The sequence below is a fragment of the Siphateles boraxobius genome, unplaced genomic scaffold (assembly GCF_051911475.1).
Source record: "Siphateles boraxobius isolate OS27281-9 unplaced genomic scaffold, OSU_SipBor_1 7, whole genome shotgun sequence".
NCBI classification, from domain to species: Eukaryota; Metazoa; Chordata; class Actinopteri; order Cypriniformes; family Leuciscidae; genus Siphateles; species Siphateles boraxobius.
The window spans coordinates 10,570,346-10,595,300 of NW_027509197.1; the positions used below are offsets into that span (position 1 = coordinate 10,570,346).

The window sequence follows — 24,955 nt, forward strand, 5'->3', positions numbered from 1 at the left end:
CTTGTTCCTGGTAGACACAACAATATTTTCTAACACTAATGCACTGATGAGTGCATCTTAAATTACAATGTTTTTTTTTCTTCCTGTCATTCTATTGCTTTGATGTGTAGATGGATTGTTTTGTATCTTTATATGCTTGTATCTCAGCATCAGTATTTGCCCTGCTGTCTCAGTCATTTGCTGTTATCAACAATTTCGCTGTAGCCTATTCTCTAGCAATTGTGCACTCCACTTCAATTTATTCTTACAGCCGCTTCAACAAAAATTAACTGCAGGAGCTTTTTGTGCAGTGGAGAAGAATTTTCAGCAACACTTTATTTTGATGGTCCCTTTTGAACATTCTGTCAACTTATTCTAACACTAATACTCAACTAACAATGTAATGAGAGTTATATGTAGCATCACTTATAGTCAATGGAATGTCTTAAAGGGACCATCAAAATAAAGTGAAACTGAGTTTTCTGTCTAGATTAGGAACTCTACCATGCGTATGTGGGCCATTTTAGCATAATTTACTGCAATTTAGTATCACATTTTCAGTCTGAAAATACAATATTTTCAGGCTGAAAAAGGCTGAGTTCTTACACAGATGTGATGTCTATCTGAAATTTAAAAAGATAATATATAAAATATATATAAAAGAAGATAAATCAAATAGATATATCAAAAATATATAAAAAGTTATAATAAAAGGTACAGTGATGTCATGCTTTCCCCTCATAATGTGCAGTCTTGTTTCAGGCCATGTGTACACATAGCCGGGTATTTAGAGAAACGAATACTACCCACCCGTATTCAAAAATAACATCATGCACACAACATCACTTTCAAAAAAGTTGTCGTTTACATCAACCCGCATAAATACGCCGTCGAGTGCGATCATAACTATGCCAAACCTATGGCAACTGCAAACTTAGGGTGCTCACAGCATTTTCTGGAGCATAATGTGACGTTTGAGAACCTAAAACCCCGTTTCTCCCAGTTGACACGACAACACATAACCGGCGTTTTCAGAAATCTCCACTTTGGCAGGAGTTTTTAGAAATTATCGTTTTCTGTGATAAAAAGTACTCGGTTACTCACGTAACCTCAGATCCCTGAGTTAGGGAACGAGTATTGCGTAGCTATACGCAGTGGGGAAACTCCTTTTCCTCGATTTACTGAAGCCTTTATGTAAAGCGCATTTGCAGCTGCACAGCTAGAACATGAGCGTCTGGCTCGCTCATAGGCTACGCTGCGGCAACTGCACATCCAATGGCGCCTCTGACGTGCGACCAATGAGATCACCCTGCGTCATACACGTCAGAGCCCGCCGAGGGGGCGTGACCTCAGTCTATAATAGTCCCCGAATTCGCCATTATAGCAGGTTTAACGACTGAAGTGACAACTATGTGCATTTAACCGGCAACAGCGGGTTTATGCATGAATACAACCGGCCAGCAGCGGGTTTTATATATATATGTGAATGTGATTGTGCACAGTAATACATGACAAGACCGGCCACCGACGGGTCTCAATAATACCGAAAACACCTTCGCCTGCAGGGAAGGCACTTCCATATTATAGAAATTCATAAATGTGGACGGCGAGGACCAGCCGGCCGCCTCACAAATATCACTAATGTGAATGCCAGATGACCAAGCCCATGACGAGGCCATACCTCTGGTCGAATGGGCTTTGATGCCGATAGGGCAAACTTGACCCGCTGTGGTATAAGCCATAGAAATAGCATCCACTATCCATCTAGACAGTCTTTGCTTAGTGACTGGATCCCCCTTGGATCTACCACCAAAGCAGACAAAAAGCTGTTCTGATTGTCTAAAAGACGCAGAACGCTCCAGATAGATTCTCAGCGCTCTGACAGGGCAGAGAAGATTAACCTCTCCATCCTCTGCAGAAGGAGGGAGGGCTAATAACGTCACCACCTGTGCTCTGAACGGTGTTGAGAGCACTTTAGGAACGTAACCATGTCTGGGCTTGAGGATGACTCTGGAGTCATCTGGACCCAACTCCAAACATGCAGGGCTCACAGAGAGCGCCTGCAGATCTCCCACTCGCTTGATAGATGCCAACGCCATAAGGAGAGCGGTCTTCAGCGAGAGAGGTTTTAGATCAACCGATTGGAGCGGTTCAAAAGGCGGACCTTTCAGAGCCCTCAGGACCATGGAGAGGTCCCAAGACGGCACAGACGGAGGTCTGGAGGGGTTCATTCTCCTAGCACCTTTAAGGAATCTCACGACCAGGTCGTTTCTTCCCAGTGACTGGCCAGCCACCAGAACATGATGTGTTGCTATGGCTGCCACATACACTTTGAGCGTGGACGGGGAGCGACCCGCAACCAGCAGCTCCTGTAAGAATGAGAGAACCACAGATATCTCACATGACTCCGGGTCAGCCTGATTTTTCGAGCACCAGCTGGAAAAACCTGACCATTTTGAAGCATAAAGGCGCCGAGTCGACGGGGCCCTGGCTTCAGATATGGTGCTTAAGACCTTCTCAGGAAGGTCCTTGGGTACCCGTTGAGGGGCCAAACATTGAGGGCCCATAAATCAGGTCTCGGATGCCACAATGTCCCGTTCGCCTGCGTGAGGAGGTCTTTCCTCAGAGGAACAGGCCATGGGATTGTGTCCGATAACTGAACCAGTTCTGGGAACCATGGTCTAGTTTTCCAGAGAGGGGCCACCAGAAGGACGGGGCACCCGCTCTCTCTGACCCGTTTGATGACTTGTGGAATCATTGAAACGGGGGGAAAGGCATAAAGGGGACGGTTGGGCCAGACATGGGCCAGCGCGTCCCTGTCCTTCGAGAAGAACAGTTTGCAGTGGGTGTTGATTCTCGAGGCGAAAAGGTCTATTTCTGCCTCTCCAAACACCTTCCATATCAGACTGACCGTCTGTGGGTTCAGGGACCACTCGCCGAGGGGAGTGTTGCCCCGTGAGAGCATATCCGCGCCCACATTTTGGACGCCCGGGATATGCGCTGCTCTCAGAGAGCTCAGGTTGGTTTGTGCCCATAAAAGTAGGTCTCTCGCCATCGCATACAGGTTTCCTGACCTGATGCCCCCCTGGCGATTTATGTAGGCCACCACTGACATATTGTCTGTGCGGACTAAAACATGGTGACCTCTGAGGTTCGTCAGAAATGCCTTCAGGGCCAACCCAACTGCTTTCATCTCCAGACGGTTGATATGTAAGCTCTGCTCCGTGCTCGATGGATTTTAGATGGCCGAGAATCAAATCCCTGTGAGCTAATAGCTCGATTCTCGACTCTGCCAGCACCAGCCAGTCGTCGAGATAATTTAACACGTGCACTCCCTGATGTCTCAGAGGAGAAAGCGCTACATCCACACACTTCGTGAATGTGCGGGGTGCCAAAGATAGACCGAACGGCAGAACAGTGTATTGATAAGCCTGGCCGTCGAAGGCGAATCTCAAGAATGGCCTGTGACGAGGATTTATTTGAATGTGAAAGTAAGCATCTTTCAGATCCATTGTGACAAACCAATCCCCCGGGCGCACTTGCGTGAGGATATGTTTGATAGTTAACATTTTGAACGGCCGCCTCATGAGAGCTTTGTTCAAATGTCTCAGATCTAGAATGGGTCTGAGACCGCCGTCTTTTTTCGGCTGTAAAACCCATATGTTCTAGCTCGGGGGGGACTAACTCTATCGCCCCTTTTGCTAAAAGATTCTGTACTTCGGTGCGAAGCACGTGACCCACGTTGCTTCTCACCGAGGTCTCGAGAACCGCCTGAAATTTTGGGGGTCTGCGAGCGAATTGGAGCGAGTAACCTTGTTTTATAGTGTTTATGACCCAAATCGACACACCGGGGATAGCTTGCCAGGCTAGAACCCGTGTGGCTAGGGCTTGACACACAGATTGGGGCTGGTCGCCTAACGCAGGGGGACCTGATACCCTTATATTGTGATTTTTGCACACATTGAGTATTGGATTGACTATACCAGCATTTGCATGTGGGGGAGTCAGTGTTACAACAAGGGAGTGGCCGCCTAGTGAAGGGGGACCTGATACCCTTATATTGTGATTTGTGCACATATTGAGTATTGGACTGACTGTACAAGCATTTGCGTGTTGGGAAGTCAGTATTACAACCGGGGAGGGTTCGCCTGATGAAGGGGGACCGTGAACCCATGTTTTGTTATTGTGAAACATGCTCTTTTTGGGCTTTATTTGGGTCGCCGTGAAAACGGCGTTTGTTTGCAAGAACGCGCTTAATGTTGCGGGCCTGTTTGCAGTAATAAAATCCCCAGCCGCCTGAACTGAACAGGGGGCTGTGGGAAGTTTTCTTGGCTTCTTCGAGGGGGGTCCGGCGAGTGCGGGACCCGTGCCCTCTCTCTTTCCCCTGCATGCTAGGACGACTTCGGCGGCGCTGAGTGGGGCGCGGCGCTTGGTCTAGGGCCTTGGCGTTGAGGAAACGGGAAGGGCTTGTTTGCTCTGGGCTGGCGCTGAGCATCAGCCGCAGGGCGGGGCTGAGAGGCCTGTTTCGCGGGCTTTGTCGGCCGAGGCGTTGACAGGGCTCGCTTGTGAGCACTCGACGCCGAGCTAGAGCGCTTAGGCAAGAAGTGACGCATGGCCTGGGACGCTTTCTGTGCCTCGGTGTATCTCTCCGAGAACCCCTTCACTGCCGGGCCGAAGAGGCCGGTGCTGGATACTGGGGCGTCGAGGAAGCTCGTTCTCTCCGCGTCCTTAATGTCAGTGAGGGTAAGCCAGAGATGGCGCTCGAACACGACCAAACTCGCCATATTCCTCCCGATAGCCTGCGCTGTGGCCTTCGTAGCTCTCAAGGCCAAGTCCGTGGCGCTTCGAAGGTCCCGAAAGGCCTCAGGGTCCGGTCCAGCCTCGTCCATAGACCGGAGGAGTTTGGCCTGGTAAACCTGCAGCACGGACATGGTGTGCAGGGGCGATGCAGCCTGACCGGAGGCGGAATACGGGCGTCCAGCGAGGGCTGAAGTGCTACGGCACAGCTTGTTAGGATGAACAGCTCTAGTTCGCCAGCTAGCAGAGGTCCGCTACGGCCTGCGAGGTCCGCTACGGCCTGCGTCAGGATCCGAAGCATTTCCGCATCGGAATTAGTCCTGGAAGCAGAGGAATTAGTCGCAGGCCGCACATCCGCCGGCCGACAGAGCATTCTCCGCGTGGTGAAGTCCCAGGCAAGGAATGCAATCCGCGTGTTCGTCCGCCTCGTGCAGCTTGCATCCGCACGTGGCGCAGGTCTTGACACGAGGCATTTGAAACAACGCTCGTAATGATAAAACACACAGAAATGCAAAGAATAATGAAAAGGATATTCGCCGGATAGCCACAGGAGAGACGGCGTCAGGAGAAACACGGTTGAATGTGTCGTCTGCTGAACTGTAGCTCGCTCAGGCTGAAGGCTTGTTTGACAGCGAAGGCTCAATAAATGGTCAGAGACGTGAAGTTTGTCGCTGAAGGAGTAAAATCAGCTATAATGGCGAATTCGGGGACTATTATAGACTGAGGTCACGCCCCCTCGGCGGGGGCCCACGCCATTGGATGTGCAGATGCCGCAGCGCAGCCTATGAGCGAGCCAGACGCTCATGTTCTAGCTGTGCAGCTGCAAATGCGCTTTACATAAAGGCTTCAGTAAATCGAGGAAAAGGAGTTTCCCCACTGCGTATAGCTACGCAGAAGTGACCGTTCGAAAGGGAACTGTAGGCTACACATGGTAGCTTATTTAACCTGTTAACCTTTGCCAGTGCGCCGACGCTCAAGCGTTTTTTTGTAGCCTATAAATTAATGTATATGTCCAAAAACGGATAATGTCATACTTTTAGTAGTGCTATCGTGGCGTAATAATCTGTTTGGTTGTAAAATGTAGCCTATTACCTGAATGAAATGAAATTGAATGTATCATCCTGTGGAATCATTCACAGACAGTTTACGAAGATGATCTTCATCGCTGGTAAAAATATGATGCATTTGCAGATTTGCTTTCACAAACTGTTGATCCACGGCCACTTCATCCAACCCTCTTGATGTTTTTTAAATCTTCCTGTTACGACTCCGTGTCGAGTGTGATTGAACGCGCTTCAGACGATTCAGTGCGTGCAGGAACTGAACAGATCATTCAGACTGATTCGCGAACCGATTTAGACAGATCTGCCAACTTGTTTGATGAAAGGCTTGTTCGACTTGAACCGGCGCTGCACAAACCGATCGGTTGATGACATCAAAGTACCGCGAGAGCGATTAGAGAGCAGACGGCTCCTTATGCTTTTGAATCGCTCTCGCGGTACTTTGATGTCATCAACCGATCGGTTTGTGCAGCGCCGGTTCAAGTCGAACAAGCCTAATGTCTTTGAACAGAATCGACTCAAAAGAGTGATTGTGTCCTTGACAGGAACCCTGCTGCGCGATCTGTGACAGTAGGCGCGGCGTCAATTATGTCAATAGGCTACACATGCAATTGCGCGAAAATATAACGATATTCGAAAAAGCTGTTTTATGATCCCAACCCAGCTTTGAAAATAGATTAACGGCGATATTGTTTTGTCGCCCGATAAGTCTCACGTTAACGCAGCACGTTAACGCCGATAACGGCCCGGCCCCCCACTAATTTTTACACACTCTACTGTATTATGTCTTCCCCTAACACCACCACTACTCCTTCTTACAGATCTTCCTATTGCTCTGCCATGACAAGTAACTGTGAATTTATAGTTTACATTTTAACACAATTCTACAAAACTAAAAGTACTGTATAAATACAAATGTTGCTGTTTAGGGTTGTGACGTTCAAAAATGCTAGTGATTGTACTGTTGGCAAATTCCATATATGTGATTCCAAGCAAGATGAAAAAAAAAAAACACAAAACAAAAGAAATGCCAAATGCAAATACAGTGTAAAGTCAAATGAGGTGTGATCACTTTACGTGCCACTTGGTAATATAGGACTATAGGGCAGACAGGGTTGTGTAACACTTTTTGCTTCAGCATCTGTAACTCTAGCTAAAGTGAAAACTTTTATACAAAGTACCTACCGTACGTTGTAACACATGTTGGGGTAAGTTGTAACAATTAGACAAAAATTGTAAACATTGTGTTGTTTTTCTCTTAGGGCACTACAAAGACCAACAAATTGTCAAATGAAGCACAAGGGTATGAGTCAACGTGGAAAAATACTGAACTTTTTACCATCGCTCCACTCATGTTATACATGAATGGGCCACTGTTCTCATGGTGAACAAATTTGTACTCGATTGCTTTCCCCTGACAACGCACAAGAAAGCAAACTGATAAAGTCTACGTCTTTTTATATTTACGCATACCAGAAATAAAATATTAACATTTTTACACGAGCTCGCCAGACAGATGCATCTATTTCAGCCGAAATCAAAATAGTTTTATTTACTTTCTATCGCGGCAGGGTGGTTAATCAACAGCAGAAAGCATCGCTTATGTTATCCTGCTCTGAACATCTGATGTGGAGACGTTTTATCGCTCTATCGCTTAATATATAACGTACACCGATGGACTCTTGATACATGACATTAAATTATCGATAAAAAGTAAGCATTGGACTAGCGACAGGATTTAAACAGAACCCAGTTATACTGCATGATATTACAGTAGTTAGTTAGCATATCTAGCTACAGGTCCACAGTCATGACGCTAACGTTCCATTGCTAACTGACCTAAGTGAAACAACTGTTAACCAAGATGCCGTTTTACTTTCTTTAAGCGATAAACTGGATTCATATGTTGAACATAAACGCGCTGGACTAACTTACTTACATATTTTGTTTGGATGCGGACATTGTTTTGAGAATAACTTATCCTATTTAGCTTTGTGCAGCTACTGTTTATATTAAAACTTTAGTATTTATCACCACATAAGTAGGTTATAACTCAGTTATCGTTTGTATTTGGGAACTAAATACTGAAGCGCGTCCCCAGTTTTTGTTTGAAAGCATCAGGCTTGAATCTTATGTAAAGTATGTGATAGATGTGAGGAAGAGCTCAATGCCGTGTGTGCTGGAGGATGATGCGGATGAGCTGGATGATCACAGTCATTAACAGAAGAATGATGAAGATCCTGATCGCCCTCGCTCTCATTGCTTACATCGCCTGTGAGTATATTACAAGAACTAACACCCTGACATGAGATGAAACATACCTACTTGCTGTCTATCTGCTCTGCTTTGTTTCTACGATAATGGGGAACTTGGAAATATCTCCTTGAAAATAATGTACTTTAATAACATATCGAAAAGTGTATTTTAATAATGGAAAGTTAAGGAAATGTATATATCGCCTCCCTCCCAAAAAGTACCATAGTTCATACATGGTGTCTGATGGGCCAACTGAAGCATGGCATTTTAATGGCATGAATACATTGGTACATGTCATGGTATTCCTAAGGTAAATGCCCAAAGACTTGTCGTATAACCCCACCCCTCCACCCCCACCACGAACAAACAAACAAACAAAAATATAGTGCTACTTTGCAAGGTTTCCACAGTCACTGAATCATATCAATCAATTTGAAAATTGTGATCTCCAGGCCTTTAAAAATCACGAAACAGTTTGTTGCGTATTGTCATTTTTATTAGTTTAAAACAAGTTTTTTATTAATATTTATTTCAAATTTAGATCATTTTAATACATCAACATCAAGTAAAAAAAAAATAAGATGATAAATAGTCTAGCCTATTTAATTGCCAACTATTTGGAATAAATAAAGTTTATAATTTATATCAGTTATATTTTATTTCAAGTAACGGAAATTATTTGTATGGTTTTAGTTTTACCTAATAACCCTGCTGCAGTCTTCCTTGATCGCATCACTAACAACATAAATAATCATGCAGATATATTGGTCAAAATTGTTAGCTCTCTCTCTCTACAGTTTGACCCTCATATCTCTGTTTGTAAATATGCTGGCCAGTTGAGTTTATAACATTTTAGCAGCTGTTACTGTTTTGGCAGTGTCATGATTACATGTTCGTGTATCAGGGTTTGTATCGATATGTCTGCAGCTGCTTTATATACAGCACATAAAACGTGACCCATTTGCTTGTCATTCCTCTCTTTTTTTATCAGGACATTGAACTCATTTAGTCAAGCCCATTAATTATATCTTAACTGTTTTGATAATGTGTTCTGTTGAGTTTGTCTGTTTGTCTCCCTGAGAGTGAGAGAGTGTTGTTGTTGTTAACCTATTTTTGGATCTGTAATAGGAAATTTTCAACTTTGTGTTGTGTCAGCTCTAGGGCAAGTTGCACATAAACGTCCATGGGTCATAACACCAATAATAATCCAATAAAAACATTTTCCAATTATTCCAATGACCTTTGTTTAGCAGACACACAGTTCGATGAAGAATCTGACCGACTTCCCTGTAAAACTCAATTAGTTAACTCAACTCAAACTGATTGAGGAAACTGGTTGCTTCAAACGATTTAAGTTTAAAAACAAATACATATGAGTATTGTGAACTTTTATATTGAGTCATATTCACTCATAATTTAGTGTTTAGTAGGGGTGTAACAATATATCATGTCACAATATATCGCAATACAAAAATGCAACAATATGTTTCGTGGATAGTGACAATATGTATTGTGTATAGTTCACCCAAAATGAAAATTACTGTGCGTGAAAAAAATCTAGTTTACAGAGTTTCAGTGTGATTACTACATTAAACTATTATATATAATGTTGAATATAATGTATAATAATGCAATGGGGGAATATTTGTGGGTCCTGATAATGCCAATTGTCTTATGTTACAAGTAAAAAGTGGCCTAGATTATTTTAAATATATCTAGCCAGTGAGTAAAAGCATATTCGTCTAAAATAATTCTGTATTTTCAGCTTCAGAATCATGAATATTTTTATTTTGGTGTCTCTATTGTCCTGTGCATTGGGTTTCCAGCCCCAAATCCAATCCTATTCATTTACACCCCAAATCTAATACAAATTTAGCATTTTAATCAACACTACTTTTTTTGTTAACCTTTTATCATATGTCTTGGAATATCGCAATAATATCGTATCGTGAGTTCAGTATCGTGATATGTATCGAATCGTGACATGAGGGTATCGTTACACCCCTAGTGTTTAGTCAATCATTTTGAGTTTATGTAACTTGAATATTTTAAGTTCATTCCATTAATTTAAACTAACTGGTTTGAGTTAATTTAACTGTCATGTATTACATATATATATATATATATATATATATATATTAGTGCTGTCAAACGATTAAAATATTTAATCGCGATTAATCGCATTAATGCCATAGTTAACTCGCGATTAATCGCACATTTTTATCTATTCTAAATGTCCCTTGATTTCTATTTGTCTCATTATTTTTTCTAATTTTAATGCTCTTATCAACATGGAAAAGTGGATCAGCAGTAAGTTTGTTCTTAGCTGTGGTATCCATGTGCTTCTGTCTGAAGTCATCCATTGTAGAGCTTAGATCGGGCCCAAAAAATCAAGCCCGACCCGAGCCCGTGCGCATTGTGTCCGAGCCCGGCCCGACACATAAACTGTAATTATGAGCCCGAGCCCGATTTAAACCCGTCCATTTTTTTAATACGTGGATCGTTATAACTGACGTTCTCAACTACTTTCTATGTTACTTTCTCCCGCCCGCAACATTTTTGTCCCGCTCCCGCCCGCAAATAGACTCTTTTTTTGTAGGCTACCTCCAAATACTTTCACCTACGTGTCGCCACCATACACATCAGCATAAATGCTCCTGATAAATTATTTGTTATTAAAGTATTAACACACAAACCACTGTTATAACATAAAAGCAAGCAGGCTACTGAGTGCATGGTTTGGCATTACTGAATGCGCGCAAAGTGCGCTCCCTTAATAATTCCTAAAAAGCTGACATCAGTTCATCACAATCTCACACATCTGTTATTATCAATGAAGCTGACTGCACAATGCATCTTTCATAATATATACACTTTGTTTGTTATAATTTGAGGATTTAGTATACAGAATTCAGCACTGAACAAAAAGTCTGTTTTGAGCGGTGAGGGGAGTCTATTTTAAATGCTACTGATTGGCCATTGCGTTCAAGAAATCAACACATATGTCTGTGATTGGCTACATCCCTCAACGCTGCAAACATGTTATAAAAAGAAACTCTGGCCTGTAAATTGTTCCTATTTAGTTTTAGTTGTTCTTGTTGCTTTTCTGCAACATATGAATAAAAATGTATTAGTTTTTATGTTTTATTCATAGATATTTCTAGTTTGCGGGAGTCCCGCGAATCTTTTTATTCTCCCGTATCCGCACACACAGAGTGAGTGCATTACCGCTCGAGCCCGCCCTCGCACACGGCCATCAAATCTAGTCCCGCGCCGCACTCTATTGCGTTGAGAGTGCACGTCTCTAGATCGGCGTCTCGCGCTCGCGCCATCCACTCAAAACGTAACGTTAGCCTACTACTCTTTGGCCGGCGCGCAAGCCCAAACAAGTACGTGCGGCGTGCCTGTTGTTTTGTTTCCGGTCTAGCTATCCGGTGTGATGTTGTAGTTGTTCTAACGTTACTAGTTGTTGCAACAGCATTTGATAAAAATACAAAGTTTGCTTGGCCACAAAGAGCGTTAATTTGCGATAAAAAAAATTGACGCCGTTAAAATGTGTTTGCGTTAACGCCGTTAATAACGCGTTTAACGCACAGCACTAATATATATATATATATATATATATATATATATAGATTTTTTTTAAATATTTATTATTACTATATCACATATTTTAGTAGTTATCATAAATTAGGTATCATTTGAAAGCTTACAAACTCAGAATTCATCCTGTGAAAACCGTTTTGAAATTGGATGTTGCGTTACAATAGAAACGTTTTTTATTAGGCCCCTTTTGGGCATTATCTTTCATGATTTATTATCAAAACCTTTTCTAATCTTGACAAAACACATATTGTCAGAAAGGTCTGAGTCTTAAGGTTCCATATTTAGTGACAGAAGTGATATTTGGATAGAAATTTATTAATTTGCTATGGCAGAATGCATGCAATTAAATTCAATGGAAGTCAATGGCCCCCGTTGGCTATTTTTGGTACTACGCCTAAACAAAATCTCATGGGAACTTCAATTTTTGTGATATCAACTTTAAATTTGGAACACAACTTGGTTAGATATATAGCTTTCCTTTTATAGTAATGTTATAGTAAAAATATTACAATATTTTGTAAAATATTTATTTTATATATAAAAAAAATATATAAATAAAGTATATTTGATTTACTGTAAATTATAACTTCCATAACTTTTTCACTGCTTTCACTTAAGTAATAATCCGCTGATTGTTTTCTTTAAAACAAGACCAAACTTAGGTCTATATTCCAAAGCATTCTTGAATTACAACCATTTAAGTTTGTATAGTGCATTTTAATGTCAATTATCAAAAAGGGGGGGGGGAGGGGGGTGACACTTAAGGGGTTAATAAATCCAATCCAAAGTTGTCTAAACAACTATATATCTATTCAAATGGTTTGAGGAAACCGATTGCCGTAAATGATTTAAGTTGATTAAACTCAAATTAATAAAGTTATATAAGACAAGGGAAAAACATTGATAATGCAATTATTAACAGTATTTATTGAAAAATCATTTATTTTACAAAAGGTTCTCAGGCATGAATGTTGTAAAAGATGGTCAGTCAGTCTCCTCACTGTCAAAATTGCACAGGACACGTGAAGCATGTATTTTAGTGCTGCAATGATAGAAATAGTAGACCAGTATCAGATAAACTAGGTTCAGCTCAAGGAGGAAAAGGTTGGGTTTAATGAGACACAGACACAAGGTTGCGGTGCCAAGTTGTGGAGTATATTACAGTGACATAAGATGACAGGTATTTTACCTCCTACCGCACTAGCAGATGTGTGCACTCTTAATCTTCGGCTCGAGGCCTAGTAGCTTGCTATCCATACGTGGAACCTGGCCTGTACAGCGGTACGTCTGACGCAATGACACAATGAGTTATTCTGATACACAGAAGACAATGAAGTAGGCAGAAAATTCAAAGAAGAATGGATAAAAAAGTAACTATGACTTTATTCTTTAAAGGGCTGGTCACACTATACTTTTCATTCCATTGACTTCCATTAATACGCATGCGAATGCGTCAGACCACAAACGCAAGCTCCTGCAAGAGGTTTTGCATTTCGCTGCATTCCAGTTCACGTTTGGTGAACTCTAAGCTGCAAATTCACATTACGTGAAGACGTGTGACAGGTAGATAGAAACGTCACGGCGTTACTTCTTTGCTGAATTAATAGAAGATATTTTTGCACTAAAGTTGAGTATATTATATTGTATATTTTTTAAATTGAGTATATTACTTTTTGTTAGTTGAATTCATGTAAAGACACTGCAGTGCGTGACATCATATATTATGACCAATAGCTCTATAAAGTTATAAAGCTGATTTTTTATTTTTATTTTTATTTTTTATGAAAACATAGGCCTATTTGCTTTGTTCATGATAGTTGTTAGCAGTCTGTCTTGGTAAGATTTTTGTGAGTTTGTTGTCATAGAGTTATATATTATATATCAAGGTGCACCCATTTTCGGAAACATATAATTCGCAAACATGCAGCTCATATTTATTTAATTAAATCGCAGTCTTTGTAGAAATCATGGTGCTTTTTTTATAGGTCATTTTATAAGATTTATATATCTCTCAGTCAGCCACTAATGATTTGCATGTTAATCCTGAGTAAGATCGATCTATGACAAAGGAGACCAGTTACCAGCTGAGGTTTCCATGAGGCTTTTATGGGGGTCAATGCTGTGAAGTGTTGGTTTATGTGTCTAAAGCCACAGCGATGGAGATTAAAGCAGGAGATTACAGAGGATCAGTGAAAATCAATCGGCTAATGGTCAGTGCTCTGGCTATCTCTTAGTAAAGCACAGCATGAGCACGCACCAGGACACATATCTTTAAACATTCTGCACCATAGAGCAGAAAGTCACTAAAAGGCCACAGAACTTTGTGTCTATAAGACCATAGAGGCGTAGCTTTTTCTCTAGAAAAAGAATGATTCCTTTCGTTCGTGCAATGTGCTTAGATCCTGAGAGACATAAGGGACATCATGCACCACTGTTTTCCCCTTCTGACAATTTCCTCTTCACTAATGCAATCTATTCATCTCCTCAATGCTAAATGAACACTGCTAGTCTTTGCTATAGCCCCAGATCACAGTCTGTGATTTTTAGAGTATTCATTGACATCAATAAAGCCCATCTGAGCTCCCATTGGACGCATTCAAAATTGCCACAAGAACCCGTAACCTAGTTTCCATGGCTGTTAAGGAATACAGGGGATTCGACCTAGTTATTGAATTGCATATGATGTAGTTCATTTCAGAAATAGTTTATCAAGATTGCATCAAGATGTTTTTTGTCCCATTTGTTAGAGGTTTTTCTGCCATTTAGGGGATTTATTTATTTATTTATTTTCACTTAAATCTTAAAAAAATTTGTTTGGGTCACTCTTATTTTTGTTTTTGTCCTAACCTGCTTATGCCATCCCTGTCTTTCCCCTGTCCATACTCTACATCTCTAGAGGATTTGATGCCCTTTCTGGGATAATCCACTCAAAAACAGCCTGATTCTTGTGCCAGTTTCACTCCGCATTAATTACTGGTTTATATTGGCCACATTGTCATTTTGTTTGTAGATCTAGAACTTTAAATGTAAAGTTAGAGCCCTATGAAATAATTGTTTCCCTCCCAATTCAATTTAACATCAATTTATTAAGTTTAACAAAAATTAAAATTTTAGAGCCCTATGAAATCCATTTTATTATTTTTCCAGATTCCGTCTTTTCCCATTTTAGTGGTTTAATTAAAACATGTCTAATTAATTGAATTCATAAAACTAAATTTAATAAATAAAACGTTTTATTAAGTTATACAATTTATGAAATATAATAAGGTCATGGATTTTTCCATGTCTTTTTCCAATCTATTTTTCCAGATTCCGTCTTTTCCCATTTTAATGGTTTAATTAAAACATGTCTAATTAATTGAATTCATAAAACTAAATTCAATAAATAAAACGTTTTATTAAGTTATACAATTTATGCAATATAATAAGGTCATGGATTTTTTTTTTATGGGGGTCGGGGTCTGTGTTGTTTTTCTTATTAAAAAAAAATCCGATGATGCGAAATTAACAATTCAATCTCAATCCATTCTTTATTTCAGAAAAAAAACCTGTATATTTACAAACAACTAGGGCTGGGCGATAAAACGGTATCTTTATCAACGGTACACCATTGTCGGCAACGATAAACAAAAAATGTATATAGTGGACAATATTCTCATTCTAATGCGCGCGCATGGCCCCTAGATCTTGTTTATTGTTGATTGTTTACATATCGCGTGGAAAGCTGTCTCCTCCTTTCTAAAGTGATTGCGCTCCAGTGGCGTCTGTCGTTGCTATGCAACCTTGTACCGCGCTTCCAAGATGTTGGAAAACGTTTCTTTTAATAATTTTTATTTTTTAAATCAAGGAAATTTCAATGCCATTTCTTTCTTTTTGCTGTATCGAAAACGTACCGAACCGTGACACCACTGTGTCCTTTCAAACCGAATGTGTCCTATCAAACGAGAATTTTGGGAACAATGTTGATTACAGATGTTGATCTACTTTTACACTTTTACATTGCACACATTTTGTAACATTTTATTTAAGTTCAAGAGTTTCTTTAACGCTTACTTTTTTATCTTAATATAAGACATAAAGAAGACATTTTTGTTTACATTTTATTTTGTTTTTGATTGCTAAAACTAATATTTGTTGTTTGTTTGCCTTAATGTGGATACATAAAAAAACATTGGTTTAAATAAAAAGTTTTCTTCTTGCCTTTAAAAAAAAGGTTATAAAAGATGTCAATAATTAACGATACCGAACGATATAAAACATTATATCGTGATACATTTTTTAGCTATATCGCACAGCCCTACAAACAACTATTTTTTTCTAATTTAAAAATGTGCACATTTTTGTTCCAACACTCCAAAAACAGAAGTACCTTGTATCACTAAATGTAAGATCATTGAAAACCATTATTGTATTTTTTTAATCATTTAATCGCATAAGAAATTGTGCATACAATTCTTTAACTGATACAGTGAAGTGCGTCAAATATTTGTATCTAATAATGTTCCCATTACATGCTGTTGTTTAACAGCATGTAATGGGAACATTATTAGATACAAATATTTGACGCACTTCACTTTGGGAGCATAAGCAAGATTCTTAATGCATTATTATGCTTTTTAATTCTAGCTTTACTATGTTTACACCACAGGTGCGCCATATAAAGTAAAGTACAGTATGATCTAAGAAGAGCTCTTCATCTGTATCTGTACACATATAAATATATGAGCCAGCATATTTGCCTGTCCATACAACTTACAGCACTGTGACTCAAGTATTTTAATTTATTCATCACATTTAATACTTTGGTCACCCATAGAATGAAGGGACATTTTGCTTAAGATCCTCTTTGGTTTTAACAAACATGACCACACTCTTTTTAGAATCAAAATCTCCTAATCTTTTAAAATATAATTAAATAAAAATGTAACAGTTTTTTATTTATTTTGTTTTATTATTATATTTTTTTTTTTTGCCATAAGTATAATTTGCTGGTGGGACGGGAGGTTCATGTCCCCACCACTTTTTACCATGGTCGATATTGTCCCCACCACTTTTTTAAACGTCTGGCAGCACAGATGCATCTAATACAGAAGATAAACCTCGTGTTGATTAGCAATTCATTCATTTCTGTTAAATAAGAGGCTAACTGGTGCTGGAATGAGTTGTTTTTGAAATCATGCCGAGTGCTTGTTGCCGCTGTTATTAGTGGCAGAAGACAAAACCGTGTTCTCTTGGCACTCGCGCTTCACAAACAAGCTCTTCAATCTAGCACTATAGGCTGTTGCGGAGACTCTCTATTCATTCTGGTGAAAGCACAAAACAAAATGCACACAAACGTGTCCCTGCTCTTTATAATCACTGATGAACATCTTTGGTTTTAATGAGAGAAAAAAAAGAACTAGGCCTATACGACGGCGGATTAGATCCCACAACCTCTGGCACACTTAAAAATTTGACTATGACAAACAAATATTTAATGTGAATCTACATACTTAAACTATCACATTAAAACATGGGTCCTGTGTCAATAAATGGAACTCGATGTACTACTGAAATTATTTATGGACATCATAATGTTATTTTTTGTGCATTTACTATCGTACATTTCTGGTACAACCAGCAATCTCCACCCCCCAACACACACACACTCCTGTCCCACACACTTTTTAAAACAAAGATTTTGGGAAACAAAGAGTTGCACAACAGAGGTTTGCTGTAAAAATGAAAAGATGGAAGATTTTTTTAAATAATTGTATTATTCTTATTTTGTGAAGTATTCTACTTTACAAAGCCAATATTTTGTTTTGTAACAATTTGTTCAAGTGGAACAGAGCTTAGTTCATTTTGTCCGGACCTTCCCAAAAAATATTTAGTCCTGTTCCGCTTAGCGTACACATTAGCTTTTTAACACAGAACCTAAAGATACCCAACCTAAAGACATAGGGGTGTCCATAACCTGATTGGTCAGCTTAAATGACATTTACGTATTTCGCAACAGAATTTACCGAACATTCAAAACAGTGTGCTGGGCTAAATGTGCTTGTATGTGCGTAGCCTGCATATGATGGTATTTTGACCAGCTGAGAAGAACTCGTGAAGAGCTTATAAAATGTGTAAAGGAGTTAAAACAGTGGAAGGAATCCCTCCGTTACACACACACACAATATCTGCTTCGAGGAGACACGGTTCTGATGCCTGTACCGAATGTGCAAAATAAAGTTTACGTGTTCATGACATCCTCATATAGTGAGATGGCAGACGCTGAAAACATCATGAACTAGGGGTGGGAATCTCTAGGCACCTCACGATTCAATTACGACTCAAGCTGCATTCACACTACACGCGACCAAGCGACACGATACCATTTATTTTCAATGGTGAGCGGGCGACTTCCGGCGACACGCGCGGTCGCGACCGTTGGCGACCGGTGGGGCGTGTCTGGCGAGGCGACAAAGTTGAGATTTGTTTAAATTTATGCAAATGCAGAGCGACTTTCGGGAGCGACAACCAATAGGGGTGAAGTCAGTGGAGTGCGTCACTCTTTAGTGCTGAGTCTGACCGAGGCAAGTTGAACAGGAAGCTAATTTTAGCAGTCAGAAACTGTCCTATAATTTATGATTTATCTCCGCGTACATACAGTGGTATTCACAGTACTGACTCCGTGCCTGAAGGGTTTCGGGAACCAAGATAGACCGGTATTTGCCCGTTTGCTGCAGTTAAATAGCCGCGATGGCAAAGAGCACTCACTGTTTCCCCTTCATCTTTAATATTATGCATTTTATGTACTGATTCCATTCATATTTAGACTTTTCCTTCCAAAATATTTGTTTGTAGCGGCAAGAAAACCTAGTTGTTGTCTAACATAGAGTAACATCAGTGAATGTCATTCACAAACATTACTAGGCAACCAGTTGTGGGAACGCCCTCCAGCGCAGCCACTGGCGACCTGCAGCGACAAAGTCGCTTGTAGTGTGAACGGGGCTTCAGAGGGCTGCGATGATAAAACGATTATCGATGCATCTTTTTTTCCTATAAGGATTTCTTTTTTTCTTACTTTGACTTGGTACTTTTAAAAGTATTTGTAATGGTCCATAATGAATTTACTTCCAGTATATTTGATTAATTAAACAAATGAAAGTGATTTGGCAATAAATGTTTTGATAGAGTTTGTTTGATTTGGCAATAAATGTTTTGATAGAATTTGTTCGCATTGCCTTTTCCGAGTTGGGTGGAAGCTTTTAAGGTTGTCCTGGTTTCCACGTCAGATCAAACCGCATTGGTGTGCTTTATAACAGAATTCTGTGCAGAATTTAATTGCTTACAATTAGATCTCGCTGCGATGTTATTAATTCTGCGGTGAATTCAAAAGCTTTCTCACTGGATCTCCCAGTGCTGTGTAATAACAGTGTTGCGTGATTGAGATCGGCCCACGAGTAAACCTGTTCTGAACTCAGGATAACTCAAACGGATAGTGCGGTTTCGTTTCACTTTTGTTTTGTTTGTCGTTTGATGTGTCTCGTATGTAACAGAAGTTGGAGCTCTTATTAATTGGACAACGTGGTGGTAGCACCTGTGAGACCTCTTGTCGCCCATTTGGTTGCAGTCTGGAACCCTACTTGCATTAAACGTGGCTCTTGTCCAGGTCCTTTTTCCATTCAACTTCATAGAAACCAAAGTTAATCTAGATTTTAATGCAGAGAGTGCCGGTCGTATCTTTTGCCCCGCCATCATGTGTTTCTGTTAAGTGCACAACTGTACGCCACAGACTGTCCAGGCGCCTTTTGCATTCCGTCAACATTACATTATCAATTATGATTTGAAAATCGATTTTTGAATTTGTGATTCGATTCAGAGTCGTCCACATCGCGATGCATCTAAGAATCGATTTTATTCCCCACCCCTACCATGAACCATGTCATGTGTGTTTGACTATGTACTAGATGAGACTGCGCTGCTTACAGTTATTGGTCTGATTTAATGATGGTATATTTAATGATGTTTGATTTTTATAAGTGATACATCTTACATTCTTTAGATCAGTAGTTCTCAGGTTTTTCCTTTATTTTATGGTGCACTAAGATTTGTGGACCCTCATCATTGGGTTTTTTAAATCATATTAACCCTATGGGGTCGGAGGTATTCTGGGCCCTGGAGATATTTCGTCCTGACGTGTGCTTATTTCTGTTATTATATTTTCATGGCTAAAGTTTGATTATATTGTATGCAGTCAAATCTCTGCTACGATAATGTGTAAAAGATTGTAGTTCTGAGGAAATTGTTTATGTATGGTAAGTGAAAAAAAAATAACCCATTCTGATTATAGGTTCACAAGACTTTGGAAAACTTGATCTTGTAGCCTTGATTTTTTTTGCATCAAATCGTAATTTTATTCACGTAAAACAATATATTGATTTAAAATTTGTAAGAAATGTTTTGTGTCAGAAAGGCTGTATGCTAGAAGGTGTGAATGATCATGAATTGATGTGTTTCACACCTGGGAAGACAAAGACCCTCCCCTAATTGCCCTATCTGGTGAATCGGACTATGAGTATCAGTTTGTTTTTACCATTATTTCATATTTCTCTATTGAACATTGAAACATTATCTCATAACATTATTTATGCCATTGTAATTGCATTCATGCCACCTCTGAGCAGCATGAAACAGTGTGTAAATATATCTAGATGCAGCTTGTGCTCTGCAGTGCACGGTGCAGTGCAGAGTTTATTTGATTGAATTTATTGCTGTATTTATTATATTAGATAATACAGGTCCTTCTAAAAAAATTAGCATATTGTGATAAAGTTCATTATTTTCCATAATGTAATGATAAAAATTAAACTTTCATATATTTTAGATTCATTGCACACCAACTGAAATATTTCAGGTCTTTTATTGTTTTAATACTGATGATTTTGGCATACAGCTCATGAAAACCCAAAATTCCTATCTAAAAAAATTAGCATATCATGAAAAGGGTCTCTAAACGAGCTATTAACCTAATCATCTGAATCAACTAATTAACTCTAAACACCTGCAAAAGATTCCTGAGGCTTTTAAAAACTCCCAGCCTGTTTCATTACTCAAAACCGCAATCATGGGTAAGACTGCCGACCTGACTGCTGTCCAGAAGGCCATCATTGACAGCCTCAAGCAAGAGGTTGAGACACAGAAATAAATTTCTGAACAAATAGGCTGTTCCCAGAGTGCTGTATCAAGGCACCTTAGTGGGAAGTCTGTGGGAAGGAAAAAGTGTGGCAAAAAACGTTGCACAACGAGAAGAGGTGACCGGACCCTGAGGAAGATTGTGGAGAAGGACCGATTCCAGACCTTGGGGGACCTGCGGAAGCAGTGGACTGAGTCTGGAGTAGAAACATCCAAAGCCACCGTGCACAGGCGTGTGCAGGAAATGGGCTACAGGTGCCGCATTCCCCAGGTCAAGCCACTTTTGAACCAGAAACAGCGGCAGAAGCGCCTGACCTGGGCTACAGAGAAGCAACACTGGACTGTTGCTCGGTGGTCCAAAGTACTTTTTTCGGATGAAAGCAAATTTTGCATGTCATTCGGAAATCAAGGTGCCAGAGTCTGGAGGAAGACTGGGGAGAAAGAAATGCCAAAATGCCTGAAGTCCAGTGTCAAGTACCCACAGTCAGTGATGGTCTGGGGTGCCATGTCAGCTGCTGGTGTTGGTCCACTGTGTTTTATCAAGGGCAGGGTCAATGCAGCTAGCTATCAGGAGATTTTGGAGCACTTCATGCTTCCATCTGATTTCATTTTTCAGCACGACCTGGCACCTGCTCACAGTGCCAAAACCACTGGTAAATGGTTTACTGACCATGGTATTACTGTGCTCAATTGACCTGCCAACTCTCCTGACCTGGACCCCATAGAGAATCTGTGGGATATTGTGAAGAGAAAGTTGAGAGACTCAAGACGCAACTCTCTGGATGAGCTTAAGGCCGCTATCGAAGCATCCTGGGCCTCCATAACACGTCAGCAGTGCCACAGGCTGATTGCCTCCATGCCACGCCGCATTGAAGCAGTCATTTCTGCAAAAGGATTCCCGACCAAGTATTGAGTGCATAACTGAACATAATTATTTGAAGGTTGACTTTTTTTTGTATTAAAAACACTTATTTTATTGGTCGGATGAAATATGCTAATTTTTTGAGATAGGAATTTTGGGTTTTCATGAGCTGTATGCCAAAATCATCAGTATTAAAACAATAAAAGACCTGAAATATTTCAGTTGGTGTGCAATGAATCTAAAATATATGAAAGTTTAATTTTTATCATTACATTATGGAAAATAATTAACTTTATCACAATATGCTAATTCTTTGAGAAGGACCTGTAATTAAATAAATGGAATTTGTACGAATTTGACACAAAACATGACGAACACAAAACATGATAGTTAGAAAAACTATCCCTTTAAGAAAATATATTTAAGGCCCTTGGAAACTGTGTTGTGCATTGCTTTAAGATACAGTAATACATTCATTAACCTGAGCGTTTGTTAATACTCAGTCAAGACTTTAGACACACAACTGCAATCACTTTCACATATTATGTAGCCCGAACATCACTAGAGACCCCAAAACCAGGATGGAGAAATTCAGAAAGATGAATTTGGGTCATGTGGATTGCTACTTTGAGAAATGACTGTTCCAGTATTTTTTCTTTTTTTTTTGGATCCCCTAAAGAGGCCCCAGGACTCATAGAGTTGTTCACAGAGAGAGAGTGACCTTGACAAACCAGTCCTCCGCTGCTGCCCACCTGCCCCAAAACAGAGTTTTCATGCCTACTGACTGGCAGCACTAAAAAATAATTCAGCCATTACAACTAAAGACTTGACCAGATGTAATTGGACATGTTTTAAAGTCTGTATTATTTTATTTCCTATTTACTTATGCTCTTCAGAAGCTTTCATTTCTAAAAGTTGTTGCGATACGGAAAAAATCCATACAGTCTCTTTAACTTTTCCAAATGGGCTGAAACCAATGGGGAAGTAAAGGGCAAATGATATAAAGGATTGAGAGAATCAAAACGTGCAGGTTATTTAAGTGGGACACACACTGGCTGAAGGCCAGTCGCTGCTATTTGTTGCTGGATTTTCTGTGCGCGGTGACCGGGTGCGATCACAAAGTGACGGAGGAATTGAGCTCTGCACGGTTAGTCTGCCTGGTGTAACATAACTCCAGTCTGTTTCACCTGCCACCGGTACTAACACTGATGATGTCCATCATCTTTTAACCCCACACCAAGTTTCCAAACTCAGTCAACACACACACACACACACGCACACACACACACACACACACACACATACAAATACACGCACACACAACAAGCGAGTCAGACGCGTGTTGTAATTATTTTCTTTCTTGTCATTTGTGTTGAGACATATTGTGAATCAAGGACTCTTTTTGATGAAATCAAATGAAAGTATAAAATGAACTTTAGCAGCAATCTCCTTGGTATTGTTTGTTTTCATTAGTTTTTTTGTCATTTGAGAAATTGTGTAACTGTTTTTTTATTTAATGTTTTCTTAACACTTTTTGATCGGTAAACCTTCAATTTGTGAATGTGTCATTTAAGTGCAGTGTTGTTGTGGGTATTGGACGGCATTCATTTTGTGTATGTGATTTACATATACATTTGGCAGCATTTATCCAAAGCAACTTACATTGCATTTCAAGGTACACATGTACATCAATTCTTGCTTTCCCTGGGAATCCAACCCATGACCTTGGCAATGCAAGTGCCAACACTCTACTGTTTGAGCTATCATGTAATATTATACTGATAATAGGTATATATAAAAAACAGCACCGTAGTACCATCCTTCGTTTCAGCGGCAGTTTATGAAAATTGACTCTTTTGTCCTTTGCAATGCAATAGTGGCATTCCTTTTGTATTATGATGCCCTGTAGCTTTCCAGTTTCCATCTTTCACTGTCTGTCCTCCACTGTCTGTCTTTAACTGTCTCTCTATTGTTGTATCTGTTGAACTCAGGCAAGACAACCAAGCCTGTGACGTAAAAGGTTGTCGAATTACAAGATTGCGGCACCCTTGCTGCAAAAGCCTTAACAAAACATATTTTTTTGTGGTTACATTTATCATGTGTGTTATATAATTTAGCTTAGAATGGAAATCTGTTTACTAAATAATGTAAACTTGACTCCCTTTCCACTTTAAAGGGATGGGGCACTTAAAAATTAAAAATCTGTCATGTCATTCCAAACCTGTATTAGTTTCTTCTGAGGAACACAAGAGAAGACATTCTGAAGAATATCGGTAACACTTTTGGTGACCATTGACTTCCATTGTATGGACAAAAAAAGTCTCACTGAGGCCACATCCACACGAAGCCAGAGCTTTCCCTATCTGAATTTTTTTTTTTTGTCGTTCTAATTTTTTTTTCGTAAACAGGGCGTTGTCTCAAGAAATATATGCGTAGACACGAAACCACCGAAACCGACTTAAAGCAACACCAAGTGACTTTTCCTCTGCGGTCGCCCTACAGGTTGGAAGTGGAATTGTCCGTTACCACTGTCGTAAATAATTTAACCTACCGCAGCCTACTGTCGCACGCACATGCTCTGTTTATCCAGCACCGGCTTTGGAATCAACAATGGCCACAGACAAGGTAGAGTATGATGCATGATTTTATGAAAGTATGATGTATTGCGACAAACGACACCGCGACATCACAAACGAGCAATTGTAGCAATTGTAACGCTTGCCGTAAAGCAAGTCCAATTAGTAGTTATCTTATGTCTCATTAGAACTACAGAAACGCGACCAGATCTGGCAATCTTACATAGGGTGGATATATCAGATAAAGGACCACAAAGCTGTGGCATAAGTGCATTTCAGCATGTCACGACTTGATGAACCACTGAAACGATTTTGGAAACATTATTTTAAGGTAAAAATTCTTACTTAGTATTGCTTTAAAACGATGTGGTATACATGCCAGACCAGTATGTGCCGCTGGAATTCTGCCACAGAGATGCACTAAACAAGGAGAAGAAGATTTGGATCATACGCATAACCTTGCGCGCTAATACGAACCCAACACGACAGCAAGGTGAAGACGAAGATTGCTCACCGTAGTTGCATAGCACCAGAAGATTTTGCTTTAGCAAAGCTAATAGGCTCAGTAGCTTCTGCAGCACGATCACAAGCATATAGTACGCCACTGTTGTTGCTGTTACGTGTGACATAGCTGTGTGTGACTAATGCTGACA

At 40.0% G+C, this 24,955-nt stretch overlaps 1 protein-coding gene across 2 annotated transcripts in view; it reads left to right on the forward strand.

Annotated features, from left to right (window-relative positions):
* The first annotated feature begins 6,929 nt into the window (after positions 1-6,929).
* The window catches only part of uxs1 (UDP-glucuronate decarboxylase 1), a 90,962-nt gene continuing 72,936 nt past the window's right edge, over positions 6,930-24,955 (forward strand). Inside the window, exons 1-2 of one of the 2 annotated variants that reach the window (XM_077215286.1) lie at positions 7,412-7,550; positions 7,988-8,111. In XM_077215286.1, the coding sequence (XP_077071401.1) occupies positions 8,024-8,111 (88 nt within the window). In that variant the 5' untranslated portion in view covers positions 7,412-7,550; positions 7,988-8,023. Of the gene's footprint in view, positions 8,112-24,955 lie in introns of both variants that reach the window. The other variant, XM_077215285.1, reaches the window with a different exon arrangement.